This window comes from Parasteatoda tepidariorum, chromosome 12 (genome assembly GCF_982258835.1).
Source record: "Parasteatoda tepidariorum strain Cologne lab strain chromosome 12, Ptep-v5.0, whole genome shotgun sequence".
Classification (NCBI taxonomy): domain Eukaryota; kingdom Metazoa; phylum Arthropoda; class Arachnida; order Araneae; family Theridiidae; genus Parasteatoda; species Parasteatoda tepidariorum.
Genome location: NC_141766.1, coordinates 39,587,656 through 39,615,095, shown reverse-complemented (window position 1 = coordinate 39,615,095; position 27,440 = coordinate 39,587,656). Strand labels below are relative to the sequence as shown.

Genomic DNA, 27,440 nt, shown 5'->3' with positions numbered 1-27,440 from the left:
TGAACATAGTTCCAAAAGAAAGCGTCATGGAAATCTTAAAAAATATTTGTAAGAATTAAACACGAAAAATATCAAGAAAGGGAAAAATATCGTAATATTCCTATACAACTGAGAAGAGAAGGGAGAAGGATCAAGCCATGGAACCAGTCTTCTTCCTAGATGGCGTATTCGAGCGTTGCAATCGCGAATTCTCCTTCGGTGGTGATCTGAAGTAAGAGAAACGCATGCACTGAGAATAGAACTTTATTTGAATGCAATTTTTATATGCGAGCGTATTAATGCAACTAATTATTGCTACTAATTATTGCTAAGCATTCTTACTCGCGTCTGAGACAATCGGATACTGAGTGATTGACCCCTAATCAGAGTTTTTATTTATTAGCGCATGTGTGTTAAGAATGAATCTGGCTGCGTTGCAGTAGTAGAGTTCATACTTAAAGTATATTTTCTCTCATTTATCTCCGTTTCTTTCTCTGGCAACATCTTTTTCAATAGTCTGTTACTGTTCTGGTTCTGTTATAAAGTGAATTCAAGTAACAGAAACTGTCTTATCCTGTTGGTAAATAACTGAAATTCTTATTGTTTTCTCTTTAAAATTTTAATTTAACTGAATATTATTTATAACAATTTTATCTTTTGAATTTTTCATTTATTCCCAATCTTATTAATGTTTCTATCCTTTGATCTAAAATAAGTGATTTTCGAACATTTCTGCAATTCATCCTTTTTCATTCAAAAGTCATTACTTTCTTTAACATAGTTTTCCTTATTCAAATCAAGCAACAGTTAAAAATATCTGTAAAAACTGATTTTTATTTATTTTATAAACCTTAACAGTTGTTTGAAATAAGAATGAATAAACGAACGTTAGTTTAACATTACTATCATTCTTCAAGAATATTATTGTGCCAAGGACTTTAATGAATTTAAATGACACTCTAAATTTAAAATTTGTTATCTTGGTTTTTGTCATGATGAAACAATAAACTACACTTGTTGCTCTTTCTGAATAATAAAATATTTCTTTGATCTCATTAGCTAGTATAATATATAATAAAAATGAAATTGTCTAATTATTTTCATTGATAAATAGATGGTAATGATATCAAGAAATATTTCAGAATTGAACATCATTACTCAAAATCAAACTTAACATAACTGTTCATTGTTGGGAAATTATGCTTTTCTGTTTATATTATCTTTTTATTATTAATTATAATCTATTCACAAAATCAAAAGCATATTAGTTCGCAGCTTACTAATTCGATTTTTATATTTATATTAATTAAAGTATTTTAAAATCATTTACTAATTTTAACATGTGTGATACAGTTTGAATAAGTTTTTGTTTCTCCACTGATAGAACGCAGTGTAATCGTTTATTAGATATTAAGTTTCATTAGTTTAAGAGAAATTTTAGTTTTTATATAAATTTACTTGGGAAATGTTTTACTACTTAAAAATTCAATTTAATGGAATTGTTTTTATCCTTTAAGAAATATTTTATTATTGTATTACATTTATTTAATTTTTGTTCAAAATGTCAACAAATGCCAATCATCAACCAGGATTACTTTGCTAATTTTACATTTTTATAAAAAAAATCTGTTCACTTTTTGTTATTTACTGTGAGGAAAACAAATTCTTGGCCTGGTAGAGGAATTTAGTATTGATTTATGGTGTTAAAATATCTTTGCATGTCTTACCATCGAAGTAAAATGTTAAAAACCTGGTGACAGAGTGAGATTCTGAGAGCAACCATATCCTGTCTATCTTTAGACTAAGTTCATTGTCAATATTATCGCTGTTAAGTCTAGCCTAATCATTCTTTGAATAAATCAAAACAATGTGAATAAAGCACAAATGTACAGGATTTGATAAAAATATGTACGTTTCTGTAGGTTTATTTGTGATTTATTCACATTGTTCTGCTTTATTCTGCTATCTTCATTTGACTTATTGCTCTTTTGGTTCTTCAGAATACCACCAAGTGCTCCTATCTGACTAATATGTACAATGTTGTATTTTAAAGTGTATGTATTGTCTAATGTTTTTGTCTGATTGTTAGTTGTTCAGCTTGGTACGTATATATTGAAAGAAGTTTATGAATTTACGTTATAATATTTGATTTTAAAATTGCGTGAATACAAATAGTACCGATTAATTTTTAAATTATGTGAATTCGAATAGTGATATGTAATTTTTAAACTGTGTGAATACGAACTGCAATATATAATATTTATATCACTTAGATCAATGCATGATATTAAAATCATGTGAATATGAATTGCGATATTCGATTTTAAAAACACATACATACAAATCACATCACAATACATGATTATTAAACCATGTGAATAAAAATCATGTGTTTGTTTTTTAAATCACTCAAATTTAAACAACGATTTGTAATTTTCAAATAGTGGCATATCCTGATACTTGATTTTTTTTTAGACCGTGTGGACACTCCTGTTAATTTTTAAAAACTATCCGCAAAGTTTAAGAATTTTTATGCATGTCTAGGCGCCCAGCATCTATATTATCTAATTCTGGATGTGGGGCTGATTTGATTTTTATTGCTTGTCAATATTCATAGGAAACTATGGTCAGGGGCCTTATCAAATCTGGTGACTTGTTCTGTATTTTATGGTACGGTACCATCATTTTTTTTTCTTATAGACCATAAAAAGAGGAAGTTCAGCCTATCATTGTCTTGCAGTAAGCCTTTCTGTTTAAATTATAAAGTTAATTTAGTTAAAATCATGTACATAAATATATTTATCTTTGTTTTGGTATTATTTTCCATAGATCAATATCATTGAAAAATTTTGTTGATTTCTAATTTTAAAAAAAAAAAATAAATAAATCTTTCTGAAATAACTTACGTATTTCTCTTGTAGTTTTTATCTGCTAGTGGTCATTTTCTTGTTGACTAAATGCATATTAAAGCAGATTTCAATAGTGGGGAAAACTTCCGCTGCTGCATATGTTTTCATGTACGTACTGGCACTATAATTCTTGGAATTTGGCATTTGGTGAGTAGAAATCTGAAAAAAAATTTATTATGGTCTTATGTTTTATTATGCAAATTAAGTTGTTTACTTATCTATATTTTTATATTTGTTTTATATTTCTATTAAAAAAGTATCGAATATATAGTAAGCTTTGAGCTACAATTATTACTATGATTTATCCTCTTTTTTTCCAAGTAATTGTTTGTTTTTTTATCTTAGTGTATCTTTTACTATAGTTTTATTTTTATATTATTATGCTAATCTATTTAATGCTACACTAATCTATTCTGATATTTTTTTGAAAAGGAATTAAATTATAACAGAAGGAAAACTTAGTGACATAGGTCAGAGAGCTATCCTAAAAAATTACAAGTGTTCTTAAAATTAAATGTGCTAATGAATTTGCTTCATTATTTCGTTACTGATTAGAGAGTTAATACATTTTTGATTATCAAAACTGATAAAGACTAAAGAAACGTACGTATGCTTATGAAAAAATCTATTCAATATAGAGTCTACATTCTTTAGTGTGACTCCCTGTTACTATAACCCTTCCATTATAATGACCAATGCCTGAAGTCCTGTTTGATCCTGCTGGTGAAGAGCTCTGAGTTAAAATTTAAATCCCGATGGCCGACTAAACTGCTGTGTCACAATTGCAAGATCTGAGGTGTCAGGACCCCCTCAATGTCTTTGGGAATGAAAAATCAACATTTTGAGAAGAAAAAAAAATTTCTGTTTTATTTTTCCTGAAAAATGAAATATGTTTCATTTACATAAAACAATTTATAAAAAATAAAAAAATATTTATAAAAAAGAAATACACCTCAAAATTGAACTACATTAAAAATAACAAAATAAGCATTTACGTAAATAATATAATTGTCATGACCAATCTAACTTTTCTCTCAAATGAGCAATAAAATGCTCTCTTCACTGAAGAAAATTGAATGTGAAAAATCCTTTTACTCTACCTACTTTACACCCCTCATTGAGTTCTCTAATCTTCTTAAAAATTGCTACCTACCCAAGTATCACATAATATTAGCTATCGGAAAATCTGGCATTGTTTTGCACAACTTTTAGAAAATAGTAAGATACAAAATAATATCGGAAAATCTAACATTATTTTGCACAACTTTTGAATAGTAAGATACAAAAAGTCACTGTTTTCTCTGCATTCTATAATGTTAGATTATATACAATATAATATTATCTAGTGTTTCTCATAATATTATTTTGCATTAATTATTTAATGCTTTAGAATATTAGATTTTATGTTTTCTGTTATTATTTTGTGTCGTTTTTTCTTTATGTTTGAAATAAGCAAGACGGAAATTTGAATGGTTAGTAGAATAATTTGGCAATATTATTTTACTTAATTTTCTGTATTTTTGTGAAGCAATAAAACATAAAATAGTATTTATGTCATTCACGCATTATTTATTTAACAATACCGAAATACTAAATGAAATTTTACTGCCGAATTCTGCCACCATTCATTTTCCTCCTTTTTACTCCAAATTATATTTTGTGTCGAACTGATTATTATGCATGAATATTTCAAATTTAAGTACCGTAATTTCGCGGAGAAACGCCGCCCTGGTATATACGCCGCTCCCTCAAAAATCGACTGACAGAAAAAAACTTTTCACCAGACACGCCGCACCATGGTACACGCCGCGCCGAATTTTTAACAATGAAAGAATTTTGAACTTAACGCAGGTATTGATTGAAGACTTAACACATGCTCTAAATATGCATATGTATATAATTTAAATAGTTAAATAAAAATGAATAAAAGAATATTAAATATTTAAAAAAAAATAGAAACAATCCCAGTATATATAAAAGATTTTAATAATTTTCTAAGTAAAATTAAGTATTTTCTAATTTTAAAGTGAAGTAATCATTAAAACATAAATAAAATAATTAATATATCATAAACCATTAAACTAAGTATGAAATTTTTTAAAAATAAAACGATTTTACTTTTAAATTAACAACCCAAAATCGTGTTTTAGAAATAAACGATAAATCCAAACAAATTTTGCTCAAAGAAAAACTTAAGAATAATTTATTTAGATATCACGTATCACTATATATTCATATCACTGCACTTAAATATTCCTCAAAATCACAACTCTCTGTATCAGAGCAAATTAGGTTTACTATTTAATTGTATATTTCGGGTTAATCTCCGTCACTTTCGGTTTCGTTTGTCCCGGGATGATTTCCGCTTTTTTGAAGCCATTTATCACAGTTTCTTTTTCTCTTTTAATTGCTGACAGCGAAAACGCGGCGGTATAATTTTCCCTCTTAATGGGAGGCATTTAAAATGGATAACTTAAATACAAGTTATGTTAAAACAAATCGAAAAAAAAATATTAACGAAAGAAAAATATTAATAAAACAAAAACGCATGGGAACTGAAGATAAAACGATAAAAAATAAAAAAACTTAATAATAATAAGCTGAGGAACATGATCGAAATCAAAATCAGACAGAAATATGAGCAATGAAAAAAAAATAAACAATAAAAAGCTCCCTCCCAAGCATTTAAAACAAATTTCTATTTTTAGCAATTCCCCCCCCCCTATTTTCGTTTCTCAAATCAGGTTTCTTTTTTCAACTGACTCCGCCTAGGACGGTCTTTCTTTTATCCCTGTCTAAAATTCTCACACACTTTGCTTTTTCTATCTGCACTGACCCTCAGTGGAAAGTTTGAAATTCTTTTTGAACATTCTAATTGTAAGATTATTGAAGGTCATTCCAAGCTCATCAGCATGCTTTATTTACCAAACATTCACATGTTTTTAACAACAAGCTGAAGAAAAAAGGGGAGTGGAGAGAGGCATCCATGACAAGTGGAAGAGTCATATTTCCTGGAAGGAACGGGGGGGGGGAAGCGTTTGTTTTACAGTTACTTTATCACTGGCCCCACCCTGATTTTCTTCATTCATTCCTTTCTGATTTATGCTTCTCCACTCCACGCCCATTTCCTACACTCAACAGCTGTCCATATGGCAGAAGGGAAAGAGAGACTTTGTTCTCTTGTGGATAGTGGTCTCCAGAAAATGATTCCAAGAAAGGATTAGGGAGGGGGAAATTCCAGGTGCGCTGACCATTCTTTGGAGTGACATTAAGCATGAAAAAATAAATAAAAAGTACAATAACAGGTGGAAAAAATGAAGATGAAATTTCCAGTGCGGTTTCTAAAAAGCAAAATTTTTTGAAGAAAAAAAAAAGTAATACTATATAGGCCGCCCCGTTAGATACGCCTTCCTACTAAATTTTCAAGTTTTAAATCAATAACGCCGCGGCATATCTCCGCGAAATTACGGTATTAATACTAGAATAGATAAACTTTTCTTCATAATTTTCTTTCCTTTACCCAAAGAATTTTCTGATAAATTTTATATTATTAATCTTTTTCAAGTGTTTGTTTTTAATTTTGAATGTATTCCTAAACTTTTTTTTAGAAATGAACCAATTTCATCAAAATCTCAATTGATCTTGTTAGTTTATAAAACGTGTTTTATAAAAGTCTCTCATTATTTATATCAGTCTCTCTATCTCTCATTTTATTCTAGCCATTAGTAATTTTATAGTGATCATTCATTATTCACATAATGAAATTCTATAATGAAAACCGCATATATAGTTGTAAAGTTATATTTTCATTTGAAGTGAGTTGAAATTTTAATATTTAAAAAAATATTTTTTCCCCTCACACTTTTAAAATATAGCTATATGTCATTATTTCCATAAAATAAAACTGTAGCTTTATTTAAAGCTTTATTCATGGCTGAAATGAAATTGTTTTAATTTTTAAGTTATCATATTTTGTAATAATTTCAATAATAAAGAAAATAATTTAAATATAAACAAATTACTTACATCCATAAATTTTCTTCCACTTCTTTTTTTCACTGTAATTAAATGGAAAAATGCTTACATAATTTTATTTTTTCAGTGTCTGAAATTTTACCTAGCAAAAAACCTGAAACAAATCCCAAAGGCACCCTTCGAAATGTTTTCAGGGGGTGAAAGCTGGAAAGCATTGATTAATTTTAAAAATTGTCACTTTTTTAGATTGTAGAAATTTTATGTGGACACATATGACATTTTTAATAATTCCATAATTATTTAAAGCTAATATGTACTGAACCAACAATGTTTGCCCAAAAATTGACATAATGTTTGAATTTCAAAACAAAAAAACAGAAAGAAATATTGTTTTATCTAAATTATTAAATTTGCACAAACATGCAATTGCACACGAGAAGAAACAGCAAAAAAAAAAAATGAAACAAATCATTACCATTGCTTGTATTTCACTGATAAGAGATTAACGAAGTAGCCACTGATAAAATTTTGTTATGCATTTACAAAACATGGTTTCACAAAGAATGTAAGGGCTGGGTCATTCCATGTCAGTTCATCCAGCCATGGCACCCACCACCTCAGATTTTGAGGAAAATTTGTACACTTATTAATTTTTTGATGCTGATTTCAAAAATAACAACTATATTTGAATCAGTTAAGGGGTTTAAAAGTTATAATATTTATTTTTTTGCCAAGATGGCACATTTTGATTCACACATCAAAGGCTATTACTGTCTATAACTCACCTTATATTTGTCATAGAATAATAATTTTTTTTATTTTGTTCAGAATAAAGTAATTTGTCATTTAAGCATATTTTTTTGCAAATAATTATCTTACGTGTAAAGTAAATGTGTTTGTTTTGCAGTTTTTTGATCAGCGGAGTTTAGTAACTTCAGGAGATAATTTCTGGCAACTCGCCTCCTTCAATTTCAAAAATATTTTAGACAAAGATAGTTGAAAGTGCATACTAACGTCTGATGTAAAAATTTTGATGGACGGTTCTCACACTTTTTTTTAAAAGAATTATTTTTTAATGGCAGATTTCATTCTGAATAGCAACAGCATAATGCTTATAATTTTTCAAAATAAACATATATTTTGAATGAGCTAGCTTTTAATTTAAAGTAAATACATTAAAAGTAAAGAAACTCAAAATTTCTGTTGAAAAATCAAAAAAAAAATCAATATTAATTCAAAAACTTTCAATAAAAATCAAGCACCTTTAGTTCTTTAAATCTATTTTCCTGTTGCAGAAGAATATTTTTTCCATTGTTTACACACTGAAGTGTTTGACTCATCATTGAGCATGTATGTCCTTCCTGTTTTGGTGTTAATATCACCTGTACGAAGAATATTTGTAAAAGGAACTATGCAACTATCACTTTTTGGCCAATAATATGACAGGGATGGGCCATGTGGATGCATGAATTTAATTGTGGTGTCTCCTTCTTCCATGTGAACTTTCAAAACCATTTCAATATACCAATTTGCATCATAAACACATGCCACATAGCTATGTACAGATGGAACATCAAAATTATTGGTAGTACTGGAATCTAAACAGGCAGTGATGGAAAATTCTACATCAAAACTTACCCTTTTCCCTTTGATTTGCATATTACCTTCTGGTTGAAAAAAATGCATACTTCTTGTACCTGAAACTGTTTTTGCATGCTGCAGTCGCCTAAATAATTCTTTACGCAGTTTAATCGTTTCAATGTTGCTGATGAAAAAAAGGTGTATACCTTTTATATTACTCTTACAATATTCATGCATCTTATGTACATTAATTATTTGATCATGCAATGGTCTTTACAAGCTTGCTTTTGACACAAGCCTTTTAACTGTTCCACCTATTCCATCGCAAGCAGACTATCCTTGGCTGGTAGCAAAAAAATTCCACTTTGCACTTATTCCATAAAACTCAAATTCATGGTTACACAAATTCAAAAGAGTTTAGCAGTTTTTGTATTGACCAGCGCAGCCATCAGTAAAATATTCAACATTGGTCACATTAGGAAAATTTTCTCTCAAATATTGCATCATTAGCTTTTGTGTCTGGTATACTATTGATACGTCATGATCCATATCATCTGAGAGGAAACAAAAGCTTTCACTAATTAAATTTTCATTTTGCTTTACATATAATACAACTGTGTGTAAAGTGCAGCAATTGTGAGTCCAGTGATAACCTTGTGCTTCATCTTGAAGAACAAAAGAAAAATTTTCACTGAAATCCATAATAATAATTGCCTCATTGCTGTTGATGTAATTTACCTTCCAACCTTCAGAATAAATTATGGCAAATTTAAATTATTCATTCAACTTAAATACAACTTCGAATATTCCATTTTATTTTTAAATCATTTCCTATCATTTACAAATTAATATAAATAATGATGTATCAAAAACATGTAGATCATTCTATATTAAATAAATATCAATATAGATGTTTAACTCATTATTTTACAATATTGCAAACATGAAATATTAATGAAGTAACAATATTGTTCGTCTTATGTATTAAACTTTAAATATTCTAAAATGTAATGGTTTTAGACGCTAAAAGTGGCCTATTATTATTTTTAAAATTATTTTAACATGGCAAACTTGCTTACAAACACTTATTTTTTATCTTTGTCATTATTGAATTCTGTCACTTGAGAATAACCAAGTAAATGTTATTTTATAAGCATATTTTGAATTAACTCAAATACTTATTATTTTCTTTATATTTTCAAAGTCTTATAACAAAGTATATCTACCTGAAATATTTATTTAAAGCCCTTTGACAGTGACATTTGAATTATGAGGCAAAAATAAAAATAAATAAAACTGTCTGATCTGAGTTGCTGAATACAAAAATATTTTATTGAAAATTAATTTAAATGCTATGGGAAAATAATATGTATGTTAAGAAGCTTAATAGAGTTTCTAAAATTATATTTAGAACATACCTCAAAACTATAAGTGTATTGAGTATAATGGTTTCTTATTAAAACTAAAAATCCCTATGTAACTATATGGAGTGCAATACTTGTGATATTGGTAGTAAGTGCCTTCTCTTTAATGACAAAAAGAGTTTTGATCTTAAATTAGTATCAAAGTGTAATACCTTACATTATTAAATGAATGTAGAAAATTTCCTCAGTCTTATAAAGCAAATTATTATATTTATAAGAGTAGAAAAAGAAAAATCAGGTCATTGTAAAAAAATTTCCACAACAAGAAAATATGTTTCACAAATTTTCTTTTTAATGATTAATCTGTAACTATACTTTAAGGTATTACATCTGTTAGCTCTGACACTACTCTTTAGTGTCTTGATACATCCTGAAGCCAGAAATCGGTTCACGGCTTGGGCCACATCGGGCACAGCAACACCACATGATGTTAATGGTTTGTTAACTCCTGAGTATTACAGTCCACAACTGCCAGATTTGAGTGCAGGTCCTGCTGCAAATTATGCATTTGGGCATGATAAACACCAACTCAGTAAGTTCCATTTCAATGAAGCTGCCACTTATTTATTTCTCGATTTATAATAAAATTGAATAACAATTAAATATTCATTGCATAATGAAAATAACTAAATTTATATCAATCCTATTATTGCTTTATTTTAAAAAAGGCAATTAAAACAATTGTAACAACGGAGTACATCGATTAAGTTAACATACTACTAAATATTATTATTATTCTGTATTTAGAATGCAAAGGTCGAGTTATCCTGGAAATTAGGACAATACTTTTATAAATTAAAACAGGTGCCAAATTTACTTCATGATTTGTTTATTGATGAGGGAATTTATATATCTGTGACAACTACAACTAATAAAAATTTTAAAAAGATACATATTAGTAAAAAAATAACTCATCCTTATGCCTGTTAACGAGAAAATGGTAACTATATGATAGTAACATGCTTAAAATAATACCCTTCAAATATTTAGTTAGCACTTTTAATTTCAAAAATACTGTTCTAATTTGGGAGGGCAAAAATTCATCTCCTGTAGGCTGTTAATCCTGAAATAGCTCAATTGTGAGGTTAAGTTTTCATAAATAAATAAAATGAATTTGTTCTAAAATAGAACATATAAAAAGCGAATGAAATTTTCTACTTTCAATTTATGGTCAAATTTTTCAATCAGTTAATATAATACTCAAAAATTTTCATTAATGATTAACAATTGGCATTGGATTTAATGCCTTTTTTTATAACATTGAATGTTATTTCTTCTTTTTACAAACATTAAGCCTTGTATTTCATGCATAATTTCCCCCTAAATGCGTGATATTTATTTTTCATGGCATGAATACTTTTTGACTAAATACAAAAGCAATCGCATAAAAGTATGATAATTCCATGTTTATTATTTCGAAGTTTAATAAATAAATGAAAAATTAATGGTCTTATATGCTTTAACACTGTATAGATATTATTCTATTTGTAAATATTTTAAAGTAAAGAAATAATTTGACTTGTCAAAAATTCATTTTTATTATATTGACTTTTTTTTTTTAATTTTTCAGAAGATGTTCATGTGGCTTTGGCAATAACTGTGTGCACTGGTGTACTAACATTATTTCTACTTTATGGTACACTTAGAGTATGTCATTTAACTTATAAATAATTTTTTAAATATAAATTTTAATACCTATTGTTATATTTCCTCTTTCTTCATTGTGAATTGAAGTTTGAAAAAATCTGATGGGAGGCTTGTTACGAATAACCTAACCTAGCATATTTTAAAAATCCCCAAAAGACCAAGGCTTCCTTTGGTTTTGTTTTAGATAGTTTACGCTTTTACTTTAAAAATATAAATTTCTTATAAATTGAATGTGATGTTTAAACAAAGCATTGTTCAAACTTATTTCATCATATGCCTTACTATAATTATACCTTTGTAATATTCACACAAAAAAATTCTAATATCTAATTTGCTGTTTTTATTTTTGATGATTTAGAAAAAATTAGTGGCAGCACATTAGATTAATCATAGTGCTTGCATTAATTTTAAAGAAAGAATGGTCAAAATAATATATAAGTAATGAAATGAATTATAAATTATAGAAATGTGAGAATAGTTCCGAATTTAAGTTCCATAAAGAAAATTCACCGGTTAATAAATGTAATGTTTATATCACTCTAAATTATATATAATTTTTTTATCTAGTATTGTTAATTTGTTATTATAAAATGCATCAGATCTATTTATTACTATATATATTATGCATATATCCTAGTTTCATTGTGAATCACATTTAATATTTAATGAAAAAAATCCAGTTTGAATATGTTGAAAATTAGCGATTTAATGAGTAGTTTTTTGTAAAGAAAACTCTAAATAATGATCACAAATATTGTTTTGTACTATTAAACAAGACATATTAAAATTGGCACTGGCGTTATGAGAGGATTATTCCTCCATCCTTTCTTTCACATATTTTTCTTTTCTTATACCATCACATTCTGGTGTACTGATGATCATTGTAAGATATTATCATTTGTTATTAAATTTTGTCCCGTGACATAAAATAAAATGTGTACCCTCAAACCTCTGAAATTTCTAAACTTAAATGGTAAGTATGAGAAATTGCATGACCTAAACATCTTTTAAGTTACAAAATAATCATTTAAGTATTTCTTGAGAAATTTTAAAAAATGTCAAAAACTAAATGTGGCTTCAATTTTTGTAGAGTAGTGTATACTTTTTGACAGATTTTTATTCTTGACCCTCAAAGTATGGTGGCGCTGAATAGTCAAAATAGATGCCAAATGTATGAGCCCTTTAATTTTAACTTAACTGTTTGTATATTTTGCCATAACTCTGAAACTATTTATATGGATCTATAAGAAATTTTTTGCACAGTTATGAAGCTAATTTTTCAAAGGTGCCATGTAAAAGAAATTTTTTTGTGATTAATAATTATTTAATTTAATGGCTGAAAATGTTTTGAAAGAAAGATCTATTTTATCTCATTTTAAACTTAATAATTTCAAATGACCAAATACAATAATTCCAAAAATAAAAATTATCTGCATAGTTTCTGAGAAAAATTTCAAAAAAAGTTGTATTTTTAATATATATAGAAATTGATATTGTATTAACGAAAAACTATTGAGGTACAAATGATCCCAAATAAGCTTAAATTCCATGTAAGAAATGTGATATAATGCTGTGTATAACCATCTAACCCATTTTCAAGCAAAATAACCCATTAATTCATAAAGTTGAATATCAACATATAAAAAATAACCCTAAATGAATAACGAGAAACAAAATCATTTTTTAATTTCAGTGTTTCAAAACTGTTCTCGTTGCTGTCATATGTAAAGAACTGAGGATTGGTTAAAAAACAAGAACAATTGGTTAAAAAACAAGAGAGAGAAAATATCTCCTTTTTTTCAAGGAAACAAATGATTTAGTTTTAAATAAAGTATTTTAATACCAAACTTTTATTTGTAGTAGGAAATATTGTGATTTTTATTATTATCATTTTCATTGAAACAATAATTCAATAGAAAAATGTATTCAAAAATTGAAAATCTGATGGGTACTGTTTAGGCAGAATTATCAAACCAGATGCAGTAGGAATGAGTTAAATATTAAGGTATAGATCATTTCAATGTATATATACACTGTGTACCGTTATAGTATGTTTCTCATGCAGAATTATTTTAAATAAGAAGATAAATTACCTAATTAGAAATCGTGCCATCATATGAAAACTATGAACTAAATTGTTAGCGAAATCTATAGTCAAGCAGCTTTAAAGTTAAAATAACTTGGAACACACTCTACTGGCTCCGTGTCACAATACTCACCCTTTATTAGAAAGGATACTTGTATAGCTTTACTTCATCTCATTCTCATTCCCAATAATTATAACTTTAAAATTTTTAAGTATTTTTGATGATTTTTTTTTAAAAATTAAAAAATAACTACTTTATTAAAATTAAGTTGCAATATATTGGTATATTGTTATTTTCAATGAGTTAAAAATTATTTGTGTATGGCAAAAAATACATTCTGTTTTAAGTGTTGTCAATGGGAAAAAATCTTTAATGTTCTGAACTGTACATAATTTTATGTAACAAGCATTTGATAATCAAAGTACTTAATCTTATTCTAAACAGGTGTTGTTGTTTTTTAGTTATGGGATACATTCAATAGCATTCTACTTAATAAGTTCAGTTCTGTTCCAGTTGATTAATGTGCTAGTTTATTTCAAAGTTTGATTCAAAAGTTGCTCTTGCCTATACTAGAATGATTTGAAAACCTAACCAAACATACTAGCTATTAGATATTTCAGCCAATTTTACTTTTCTTGTTCATTTTTCTTTGTTTTGAGAAGCATTCCATTACTCAGCATTTAAGCTCATTTACACTAGTGTTTCTTTATATGACTTGCACTAATTACATAATTCTCACGAGCTATATACTTATACTAAATTTTATTTTAATATTATGCTGTATTGATTTAAAGCTTGTACTTAAGTTATTTAAAAAATAACCTAAAATATTTTAAGGCTTTTGAAGCAAAAAGACCTATTTTAAAACTAGTTATAAAATTTTATTATATCAGTATTCATTTAAGCAATTTATTCATTAACCATGACATTAAAAGCACTAAACTTTTATCTCTAATCATCAAAATCATTATATCAATAGAAAATTTATGTTTTCAATAAATAAGAAATTTTACATTGATTTCAAAATTTTTATCATATTTTTAATCATTATTAGTTTCAAAAAAATAGTAAAATAGATTTTATACATTTATAAGTTTGAAACTGTGTAAATAATTTTTGAGCAATCTTAAATTTTATGTCATTTTAATTTATCAATATTTATTTTTCATGTCTTTATAGGCATTCCTTTAACTAATTAATGGGTAGAAACTATTTATTGTATATTATATTATATTAAAAATATTTTTTTAGGGTAAACCAAATTATTTGATGCCCTTCTTCAGTCTACAAGTATTCGATTTCATTATATCTGCATTAACAGCTGTGGGTTACTTCTCATCTGTGCCAGATGTTCGGAGAATGCTAGAGGAAGCTTCAGATTTACCTCTGCAAAAACAGTTGCTACATTTAAATCCAGAATGGCTCTGTGCAATATTGATGATTGCTGTTGTTATATGCATGATGCTTAAGGTTAGGTTGCTTTACAATATTAATTATTTTTACTTAAAGATATTTTTTTGTTGTTGTTTACTAATGGTAAAACTGTTTATACATGCATATATATCATAAGAAATCCAAGGATGAAATTCTGTTACCATTAAATTATATTCATCCTATAACAGTACATTTAATTGGTTAGCCTATAATAATGAATAATAAATTTTACTTAATAATTTATTGAAATACATACCGTAAAATACCGATAAAGCGCCCCCCTTAATTTTGACGAAAATCGGCGTGATATAGAGGGGGGCCGATAAACGGTACTCAAGAAAATTCTAAGCACCGTCTTTCTTTTCTGCTCAATCTTTTACATTCAACTCTCCCACCACACCCTAAATTTTTCTCACATTCTTATCAGTGAGTGTACATTCCAATCAAGGTGACCTTGACTTCTAATCTTTTTCGTTTTTTCTTTTAAGAAATTTATATTGTTAAGACAAAAAAAATCAGCTATATTCTTTTTATTTTGAATTTTATTCTGTTGAAGTAACTTACTTTATTTTATCTTTTAAAAATAAAAACGAAGCCTGAAGAAAAAAATAATAATAAATCTGTATCAAAGGAAACATCTGTTTCTAAAGCAGTTTAAAATAAAGTGAGAAGTAAAAACACCCGCATTTCCAATGAACAAAATAAAGAAATGGAAGTTGGAAAAAACTGATCAATCAATCTTGACAGCTGTGCTTTACTGCCCCCGAATTTCCCTCCTCTGTTTGACCATAAATTGGCCACACCCAGTTGACATTGAAACTACCACATGGACAATAAAATGAATTTATCCCTTTTGCGATTTTTTATTCGATTCATTAATTTTTTTTATTTTGCCGCTTTTTATTTTTTCTTGTTAATTGTTGCTTGCTTGCTTTTTTTCTTTTTTTATCGTTATTAATTTTTAGCTTGTTTTTTGTTGCTATTCATTGTTAGTTTGTTAGCATTTAGTTTAAAAAGCTTTTTTTTTTTCTTGCGAGGTAAGCGTCTTTTGTTAAAACAAAATGTTATCTAAAAGAAAAAACGAGAACTATGATCTCGCTCCAAAGAAGAAACGATTATTTCTTCTTCATAGGATTCTGATTATTTCTTCTTCTCTTATGATGGGCCAGTTTTAAATTCACCCCATCATAATCTATGATCGAAACTTGACTAAATTTATTGGTTTTTCTGAAATTAACAGTGGAATTGAATTATAGTAATATTTGGGGGCCATATTGGAATTTCCGAAAGAGATCCGAAGTGCGGCATTTCGTCAGTCCCGTGAGTGTCGGATTTAGGGTCCTATTCTTCCTTTTCTGTTCACTTAAATTACAATTGCTAAGGCGCTAAATAGATTTCTAGCTTGCGATTTTTCTTCAAGCTGGGGGTGGATACAAGATGCATACCTTTTAAATTTTCTCCTTATGCGATGTTTTTTTAAAATTATTATTTCGTTTATTTATTTTCTTACAGGCTGCTGCCGAAAGTTAGCTAAGAATTGGCGATGTTCTGCAGCAGATCGCGATACGGGCGAATATTTCGTCGACTTCGTTATTAATTTTTTTTAATAGTCAGAAAATTATTTCTTAAATAACTTTCCTTGACAAATTTTTTTGCTACAAAAAAATATTTCGTCGGAAGCGCCGCTGCATGTAGGAGGGGGGGGCGTTTTTTGGGTACTGATTGGCAATCTGCATAGATGTGAAACTACAGGGGGGCGCTTTATCGAGTTGGGGCGCTTTATCGGTATTTTACGGTAGTTATCTGTAAAATCCAATTTAACTATTCTAAAATACTTTTCTTGACTTAAACTTTAATTCGTCATACTCTCTGAAAATATTTGTGTAAAATATACAATTAAGACAGTAAAAAGCTATAAAATTGGATTTTACAGGCTTTTTTTCTTAAAAAATCATTTTTTATATTTCATTATAAATTACTTCAAATCAGTATCATTTCTCGTAAGTAGCTGACTCCAGTTTTATTTCACTTTCATTTAAACTAATTCTAAAATCTGTGCTCACTCTTTGCCAATAGCCTATTAGTATAGCTCTAGTGTAACATTATGAAACAAATAAAATTTTCTCTGATATTGTTATTATCTTTATTCTATTTCCCAAACACTAAGCTTAAAAATTTGCAGAAGTATTATTCTTATCAATGTTTCTTTGGGTAGTTACAGTTAAAGAAAGACACAATGACTTTTGTTTGCTACTTATTATATCTTGACATCTCAGGTGTTCATGATTTTGCATTACTGATAGTTCTTTTAGATTATGTATTCCTTATTGGTATTTATCTATATTATAATTGTATTTATAAACAACTTCTAGAAATATGTTTATTTATTTTTTGCATTCGAATAACTATAACCACCTGGAAAAAAACTTTAATTAAATCTTCTCTGAAATTCAATACTAGAATGCTTGTGATAAAAAATAAAAACAATTTTCATGAATGTTAAAGCTAGAGTTATATGATAAATTTGTTAAAATTACTGACACCTATCACAGGCAACTCCATTTAAGCATTACTATATTAGTTTTCAAATAATATAATTAGCCTTTCCATGAGAATTGAAATCTGACAGGACTGATGAAAAACTTCATCTTATTGAAAATTTGACTTATTATTTTTGGGTTTCAGCTTTAAAGTAGTACCAATAGTCTTTTTGAGAGTTATACATATCATTTAATGATGTTTTTTCTTATAGTATGATAATTCAGATTAATTTCATTTTTCATGTCAAAAGTTTTTACCTTTGCACAGGGTTGGGTTTTTGACGTCAAAAAGTGGTTTTTGACATGACAGGGGTATAATACTGGTTTAAACCGTCAAAAACCCGTCGAAAATGTCAAAAACTGAAGTTTGCCAAGAAAATATATTAACTTCAAAACTACCAACAGTTGCCATGCATTATATTGAAATTTAATTATACTATAGGTAATCAGCAATTTTTTGCACAAAAATTGTTTAAATATTTATATTTAAAAAAATTTTTTTTTTCTTTTTGATACTTAAGAAAATTAAAAGTTTATTACTATGCATTTTTGACATATAAGGAACATATAACTAATATTTATAAGGAACTTACAAGTTATGTTGTATAAATACAAACTTGATATAAGATACAAGTGTATAAAAAAAAAATTTTAATGTTATACCGAATATCTTTATTATCCAGTATGTTAATTTGAATTTAAAAGTAGTTAAATTTATGAATAATGATAAATATAATTCATATTGTTTATTATATTTATTTATAATTATTACACTTATCATTTTAAAGCAATTTTTATCTCTTAATTTTTTTTTTCTCCACTTGTATTAAGAATACAAATAATGCATATCTTGAAAGCAAGAAGTAATTATTCAACAGCTGAATATTTAGATATTTAACAAAACTACATCGTATTCAGCAAAATGAAATTCACAAGTATTTGGATAAACTAAATTTTCAGCATAGTAAATGAATAGGCTGAATATACTGTAAATCGACACTAACTACTCTGTGTATTTAGCAGAAAGCACTTAAATTTGTATTGTCTTATGTTAAAAAGATTATTAAGAAGATTTAAAAGAATATTAAAAAGATTTTTCTTTAAAAGAACATCTTCTAATGTACAAATCTGCTAATGTTTATCTTTAAAAATGTCTAATTTTTAGTATAATCTATACTATACACTAAATTTGGTTATAAATAAATTTCTTAATAATATCACTGCAGATTTTCAATAACACATGAAAATGAATACAGAATATTACAGAAGATGTGAGTTTTAATAACACATGAAAATGAATACATAATATTACAAAAGATGTGAGTTTTCAAAAGTACAAGATTTTGGTTACTATTCAAAATATAAGTGTTTCTTCAAAATTTTAAATTTATTTTTTCTAGAACATATTTAGAAACACTATCCTTTAAAAAATATATAAATTTTATGTATTAATTAAATTTCACATATGAATATAGGTTTTTGACATTTTTGACAGTGAGGTTTTTGACGTGACGGTTTAAACCATGGTTTAAACTGTCAAAAGCTGTCACATGTCAAAAACCTGCCAACCCTGCCTTTGCACAGACATCTTTAGCAATAAAAGTTTTTCCCATCCTAACTCCCAACAGCAAATAATAAAGGCAAACCTCTTTAATAACTTAGATAAATAAAATAAATAAGTAAATGAAAATTTTCAACGCATACATCTACTTTCATTATTTTCAAATTCCAGTACAATATAGTGCAGCGCTTATGTTAATAATGAATAATAAATAAATTTTTTTTAAAAATTTACTCATAGTGAATATAGTAACTGATTATCTATATATACATTGCTATTTTTTTAGCTGTGAAGGATTGGAATAAAAGAGATTGATTTTAAAAAATTGATTAATAGCATTAAATTACAGATAAAGGGTATGAGACCTCATAAAAAAAGAGTTACGGTAATGTATAAATAAGGTATATACTCCTAAATTAATGTAATGTATATACTCCTAAATTAATTACATCATAAATTAAAGGTTTTTCTTATTACAGAACCTGTAATAAGATTTTAAAAAATTACTTTCAGATGATTAATATTATATTACCACATCAATTTAAGTGAAAAGGAATGAGTCTCCTTATTTTCAATTAATATTTCATTTTTATTTATTTTTAACTTTGAATTGATTATAGATTAGTGAAATTGTAATTTTCATAAGACGAAAATAACAATATAATCAATTAAAGTATGATTTCTAGGCATACTTCATGGGAGTAGTTTGGTCTTGCTATAAATACTTGAAACTGTTGCAAATGGCTGAAATTGTTGGAAGTTACATTGAAGCAGATAATGAAGTAAGCATTATTTAAATCATTTTATAATGTGTTCTGATTGCTAATTTATTTTTCAAAGTTTGGTTACTAGGCAATGAAAAAATTATTCAATATAAACGTTAAATAATAAATTTCTTAACTAGAAGTACTTCAAAATTTTCTTGATGTTAAGATGTTGATATCATTAGGAAAACTTCATCTCTACATATACACTGATCTTTCATTTAGTAATGTGAGTAAAAATTAATTTTTCAGGTAAGCAGGGAAGTTTGGCCAAATGTTTAAAAGATCAATTAGTTGAGCTTCCATTATTCTTATCAATTCTTTATACAATGAAACTTATCAATCTAATATTCAAATATAAAATAAAATTTTAAAATCAAATGCACTCTAAACAAAACATAATTTTAATTGTAACATGAATTAGGCTCTGTTCTGCCATTTCGACAAGTTTTGTTCAAATTAATTTATATATGTTGTAAAATTTGTATGTAAAAAAATATATGTATTTAGAAAAGTAGACACAATTTTTTCCAACAAATTATCTTAATACTTAATTATGTTTATAAAATATGTAAAACTTTATACAAAATCAGATCTTTAAAAAAACTGAATCTAGTATAAATCAAAATCAATATTAATGAAAACATAGCTAGCTTGTCCACAAAGCAGGAAAGACAGCCACTTTGGTTTGATTATTTATGCTTCATAATGATGCAACATTCCATCTTTATCTCAGAATGCCAAGAAAATCAGAAACAAAGAATTGGTCACACATTAAAAAAAATTTCTTTGAAGTGGGTTATAATTAATTAAAAAATTAAACTTTTTTAGATTATTATAACTTAATTAAAAAATTTAAGTATGTTGCAATGATTTAAATTCTTATAATGATACCTTAAAAGAGATTCAAAACTGAAAACAGAGTCTAAGATTTTAAAAATTATCCAAAATTAATATTTTTTTATTTAAATAAGGTAATTTAAATAAATTTGGTTTATAATTTGTATCATAAATATAAAAAAACTAATTATTCTCCTAGTGTTATTGTAGTTTTTACATAAACTAATTGCTTGCATTTTTTATATACTTAGGCTCTATTGCCACCAGATTATGATACAGCAACTAAAGCACCACCTCATGCTGCAATGTATGCACCCCCACCATATGTTGCTGATTTTCATGGAGTATAAACAAATTTCAAAATGTGTTGCTCCTTCATTATACATATATGTATCTAAAGTGAATTTTTTGTGTTGCTAGTCTGTGGAGCTTTTTTCTTTTTTTGTTTGTTTCCTAGATTGTAGAACATATTTCAAATCTTTCTAGTCTCATTTCTGTGTATAAAAAAATTTGTTTTAAATACTGATTGATTTTTTTATTTATTTAATAAATCATCAGAACTAATATTCAACTAATTTTTGTTAATATATTAAAAATATATCACAATTTTGTTTATATATTTTGTTAATATACCACGCCAAAATTTAAATAAATCAATAAAATTCAGTACTATATAGTTTTGAATGTTAGCTCCATAAGATTTCACTTGATAATTTTGTATTAAGTTAATTTGCAATGAAGAAACAATTATGTGAAATGTTAAAAATTATATACCACTTTACTTTTAATATACAGGAGTTGGTCAAAATATTGGAAACACTCCTATACCAACACATTTTTAGGTCTTTCCCAAAAAAATACTTAAAGAATCATTTTATAAGTGTGTAGGTTATGCGATTTTGCATTCTTATTAAGGAAGTTCTACTATTAAATAAGATTAATTAAAAATGACACGAGCATTGTTAAGGATTATCCTCATAAAAGCATCTTTTTTTTCCTCATGCAATCATATTTCAGTGTATGAACATTTATTGTAAGTTATTTAGTTTTATCTTATACAAAATAATATTTATAGAAAACCTGTTATCATTTTGAGTTTCTTTTAAAAAGTACAAAAACTACAGTTGCTTGAAACTTCTTAAATTTTTAAGATATTCAAATCGGACTTTTTTCATTAGTTGCCAAATACGATTCCCTACAAAATTAAGAAAAAATACTAAATTTTTTCTGTGCATGCGCATTATATAAGAACTACTTTAATTACTTATATAGTGCACAGTTTTCAGCAATTTTTTTCAAATTTTAAAGCAAAAACTTTTTAATTAATCTTAAATTATTCTGAAAGTTTTCTTTAATTCTATTGAATATTTTTTAAATTGTAGCAAAAAAACGCAAGACAAAAAAAATTCTAAAAATGTCTAATTATTTCATATAACCAAAATAATTATTACAAGTTAAAAAAAAATTTCCAAGTTTTTTGACATAGGGTGTTCAAAAACACTATTTTCCGTTTGTAACTTATTGTCGGTCCCTCAAACCTCTAAAAGCTTTCAACTTCATTGATAAGTATGAGAAATCGCATGTTGTAAACATTTCTGAAGTTATGAAATTGATATTTTAGTATTTTTTGAGAAATATGAAAAAATTTAATAGTATAGAAGTGCTTCAACTATTTTGTCCACTCCCTGTATATATTTGAATCAAAATTAGCCTGAGATGTACAATCATGCATTATCTCTGGCTAGTTTTTTTGTGACAGTGTTCGCAAAGCATATACATCAATTTCTTAATATTTGTTTTATGTTATATCCCTGAATGTATTCTGTTTGAATGCATGTTTAGTTGTAACAACAGTTTTAAATCTTAGACATTTAGTTAAGTGTGGGATTCAAGTTTTTCCTAAGTAAAAATAAGTGATATATTTGGTAGTGGTAGAACATATACTTAGTGGTTAGGCTGGATTATTTTTCTCATAAATTGAAAGCTGCAAGATAATAGTATTAACATTTATTTAGTTTGAATCTAACAACTTGTAAATTCTCTTACAAAACTTCTGAAGAAATTATTTTGAAAAATGTTATTATTAAAACTGAAATTAGTTAAAATTTACTAAAGTATGTTAGTTTGCATCTTCTAACATCAGATTTAAATTCTGTCTTTATGTATTGGTTTAAAAATATTGTAGGTTCATTAATATTGATTAGAGAATTAATCATTAAACTTTCTTATAATACTCTTTTACATTTTTTGTAGTAACTAACAATTTAGTTAAATTCGTTTAAAGAAAGCTCAAATATTTCCTTATTGTTTCTTTCAAGCAATCATAATTTTGTATTACTTTTGTAATATATTTAAATCTACAGTTTTTGAACAATCATGTTTTTAGGTGCTACTAAAAAGGACTTCAGAATTTCTAAAAGCGTTTCATTAAATTATTACTTTCCCTTTTAGATAACTAAAATTTTTAAAAATTTAATATATTTACTTAACAGGCATTTATTCTCTCATTAAAATTTTATGTTGATACAACAGTGTTCATTACTTAAACACTGTGATTTTGTGTGTATTATAGCATTTCATTATATCTATATATATATATCTTTATTTTATTTTTATTTTACTGCATTGCTGAAGCAATTGGTTTTCTTTTGAAAACAATATTTTTTCATGTGTGCAACCTGATAAATAAAACATTATTTCTGCAGTATTAAACGACCCTGTTTTACCTCCATAAACAAGTTAATTTTTTTTAATACACTGCAAAAATATACTTATTTAATCTTTATAAATACTACAATTTTCTGAAAGTGCATTTTAAAAATTTACTATTATTCAGAAAAAAAATTTATTTAAAAGTTGCAAAAGTTTTACAATAGAATTTCTACTACAAACTTAAAAATTATATACTTGTCACATACCTATATATATATATATATATCTATACATTGATGAACAATTTTGCACCATATTTTATGACTAATTAAAACATATTTTGGTTCAGTTTGTTTATATTGTGTAAAGTTATATCAGTATCTTTTCACATAGCAAATAATTATATATTATATGTTAAATCTATTTTCAATCATATATTTCCAAGTTATTGCAATAAAATTAATAATGTAAATTGATTATAAAGGTAATAAATATTGTTTAAGTTTCTTAACAATTAGTACTGCTTCTTTAACAATATTACCATTGTCAACACATAAATTACATTGTAGTTTGAAAATATAAGTTTTCTTTTCTATCTAACAATTATTTTTAAGAAAATTATGAAAGAAGGGAGGCAAGCTGTGCCCAAAAATGTATTGTGATACTAAAACAACTTAATTTCATTTCTTTTTAAATTAAATAATTTATTCTTAACTACTGGGACATATTTAGAATTTCTCAGCATGTATATATAGCTCTAAGTACAATGGTCTGTAAATTTTAAAAAATTAATTGCTTACTAAAATTCGATTTTTCAGAATATTTCATCCCTATTTTTTATATTTTTTGGCACTACTCGAAACCTCAGTTGAAGTTTAAATATTAGGACTATTGCATTTATATTTTACAGAAATATAAGATAAAATATTTTTTTTTTTAAAGTTTTGGTTCTATTCGCTAAAAATTTAGTGCAAGGGAAACTATCAAAAATTTAAAAGTCAACTATGGAAGTTAGAAGAAACTTAAAATTAAACTTAGTCTCCAGGAATAAAGTTCACTTATCACTCTCTCACAGCTTCAATAGAAACACATATGCAGTGTCTATTGAAGCTGCGCATACATTAATCTTTATATTTTGAAAAGCATATAATTATAAATATTTTGACTGATGATACTTTTGATTGTATAGCTACAAACTTAAAGATTTCTAGAGAAAACATTTCATAACGATTTTTTTTAAAATCAAAATTTTAAAAGTTTAAATCAACACTGACACTCAACCATGAAAATCAATAATTGGAATTTTCTGAACATGTGTGCTTATTCTCGCTCAGTGTCACTGTCTGAGCTTGAATCAATGAATTTCATTCTTTTTCTTATATGTCATATTTATTGATTTGACCATAAGATCATCACAATAAGTGATTGTTAATGTGATTTGTGTCTGATACCCACTGCACTGCTTCTTTTTTTCCTTTGATTTCTTGACTTTTTTTTTCTTTTCTGCTCTGAACCATAAATCGTTAAACAAGAAAACAGACACATATAAATAAATTATAGTAAATGCCAGACTATATAGAATTTAACCAACTTGAAAGCTCAACATAACTGGAATTGTTTTGGTATTATAAAAAATTTCTTTAACAAGTTCAAAACAGAAGTACATGTGTATATGCATTATTTCACAAAAAAATAATTGGAAAGATTTATATTTATTAAAAAAGCTATTTTCTGCACAAAAAAGCATCGCGCAATGGAGAGTTCAGTTAATGCAGATCAGAGATATTGTCCCCTGAGCATCAGCGATAGTAACCACTACATTATGCTCACATAAATTTTTTTTAAAAAAACTTTTCAAGAACTATAGGAAAAGTAAGGAGCTTGGGGTTTAAAAAATTCATAAGGGGTCAATTAGGGTAACTATGACCCTTTTCACTTTTTTTAATTCAAACTTTTTTATGACACGCAATTAAAGTTTAATATTTTAATGGTGATCCTTTGACTTGAACATAAAAAAAAGAATAGCTAATATTCTAAGTCACTTATTTAGGATCTTAAAGGCGGTGGTCATAATTACCCCACCAAAAATTTCGAAAAGTAAAAATTTGGTGTACTTTTGATCTCTTGTGGGGTACTAATCACTAGCTGACGCACATTCAAGAACTGTTGGTTACTCTTTCTAGAAACAGTAACAAAATCTTTTCACGTATTCCATAAACATAGGTGGAGTTGTGATTGAATCCTAGCTCCTCTGTATTGGATACTAAGCAGGCTTTAATTGACGATATCAGTTTTTTCTCCTTATACACTGCTTCTAATTTTTTTAAAAATCATAGACAATATTTGGAATTGTAATAGACTAGTGCAAAGATCAGAAGGTGCTCAGCTTTTTTCAAGGGTAAGTAAGGATGTCGCTGAAATTAAGCCAGTCATCTATTGGTTTGCCTTCCTTAAAAGAAACATAATTTTCTCTAATATAAAATGCAAAAGTTTTTACTTATCATAAGGGTAATCAAATCTCGCTCAAACCTACAAACATCAGGTTTCCCACTCTTTATCAAAGTTAAAATTAAAGATTTTTAAAGAGTTTATTTGAAAAAACTAAGGATCTTAAATATAGTATAATATAATTGTTTATCATGAAATATACATATACTACAGTAACAGTGCCAATTATTATTTACCTAAGAAAATAAAACTATTTCAGTATGTTGCAAGTACTGATAAAGTTGTATTTATTACATAACTGTTTACTTTTTAGTAAAATTTAGAATTTTAAAATGCTACTGTTTTAAAAAATTTACAATTACTTATAAACATTTACTTAATTTATAATATCATACACTTTAATTTAACTTTTCACGTTTTTAAAAAGTTTCTGTAATGGAATTTAGTTATAAAAAAATTTCTTACTTTTTTTTCTTAGGGTAATTGATTTTAAAACGAGGCAAGGATGAAAAGATGTTTATATTACTCAAAATGCTGTACTCTCGATGAAGGGCATGATTCTAAACGGAAACTCGGATATTTTGTTATAAATATTTTTGTAAGACTAAATAATTCTTAGAATCAACTAGTGATACTGGAAATTAAGGTTTTAAACTTTTAAAAACATTTAACCAAAATGACAAACTTTTAAGGGCTCTTGATTTTTAAAATGAAAATAAAGCAGTTTTTAAGGACCGTGAGAACCCTGAAATATACTTCATTTAACAGACATTCTATTATTGTTTTTTAATTGTTTAAGTTGATGGATGGCCAGCTCCTTGATTTTGGTGAGCTAGATTTTCTTTCAGCTTCTTGCTAACTCAGTTGCCCCTCTTTTACCAATATAGCAGGCTCATAAAAGTGTTTGTGTATATTCTGGGGATTAACTCAGCAACAGAACATGTAAAGTCATCAATTTTGAGTTTAGGAAATATGGTCGTAATTAACTTCTTTATTAAAAAAAAAATTTACTGGGGATTCAAATAACATGCAAGCAGTAGAAAAACAGCCCTGTAAATAAGCACTTTAAAGTAAGGTTTTTGGTAGAAGAGAAACCTACCTGATTAAATTAATGAAACTATAATATTAATATATTGTATATAAATGACAAAACAGAAACTGAATATTTTGAATTTAACATAATGTAAAATGCAGTAGTATTTAAAAAATTCCACTTTAATTATAACTACACAGTAGAATATTTTTATAATATAAACCTTGAAATGTGAGGATTTGTGACATAGAATTTTTATTTTTTTATAGTTAATTTACATATCATCAAACTTAGCTACTAACCATGGTAATATATATGTGGAACCGATCAATATTATTTCTGTAAAATATTTTTTAAATCTAAGTGCTTTGAAACGAAAAAATATATGCTTGAGTATTTCTTATTTATTGTAAAGAATAAACTGAAATTATCAAGAACCTTAGCACTAATAATAAACAAATTTAACAATTTTGGATGGCTTTAGAGATAGTAATATCTTAGCAAAATTATTATGTTTATTTATTTATTATTTTTTTTGTTGCCTGTTGCTTAGTAATAAAAAATTT

The 27,440-nt window shown here is 26.6% G+C and overlaps 1 protein-coding gene across 2 annotated transcripts; it reads left to right on the top strand.

The window, feature by feature from the left end:
* The first annotated feature begins 436 nt into the window (after positions 1–436).
* On the top strand, positions 437–23,910 carry LOC107455083 (lysosomal-associated transmembrane protein 4A). 2 transcript variants are annotated; one of them, XM_016072506.4, is made up of 7 exons: positions 437–559; positions 2,901–3,035; positions 10,190–10,400; positions 11,439–11,515; positions 14,854–15,072; positions 19,824–19,919; positions 20,993–23,910. In XM_016072506.4, exons 2-7 carry the CDS (start codon positions 2,937–2,939, stop codon positions 21,089–21,091), a joined length of 801 nt encoding a protein of 266 aa, XP_015927992.1. In that variant the 5' UTR covers positions 437–559; positions 2,901–2,936; the 3' UTR covers positions 21,092–23,910. The 2 variants fall into 2 exon arrangements, with proteins under 2 accessions (XP_015927992.1, XP_087011988.1); XM_087155862.1 differs by having other exon boundaries at positions 505–555.
* Positions 23,911–27,440: the final 3,530 nt, after the last annotated feature.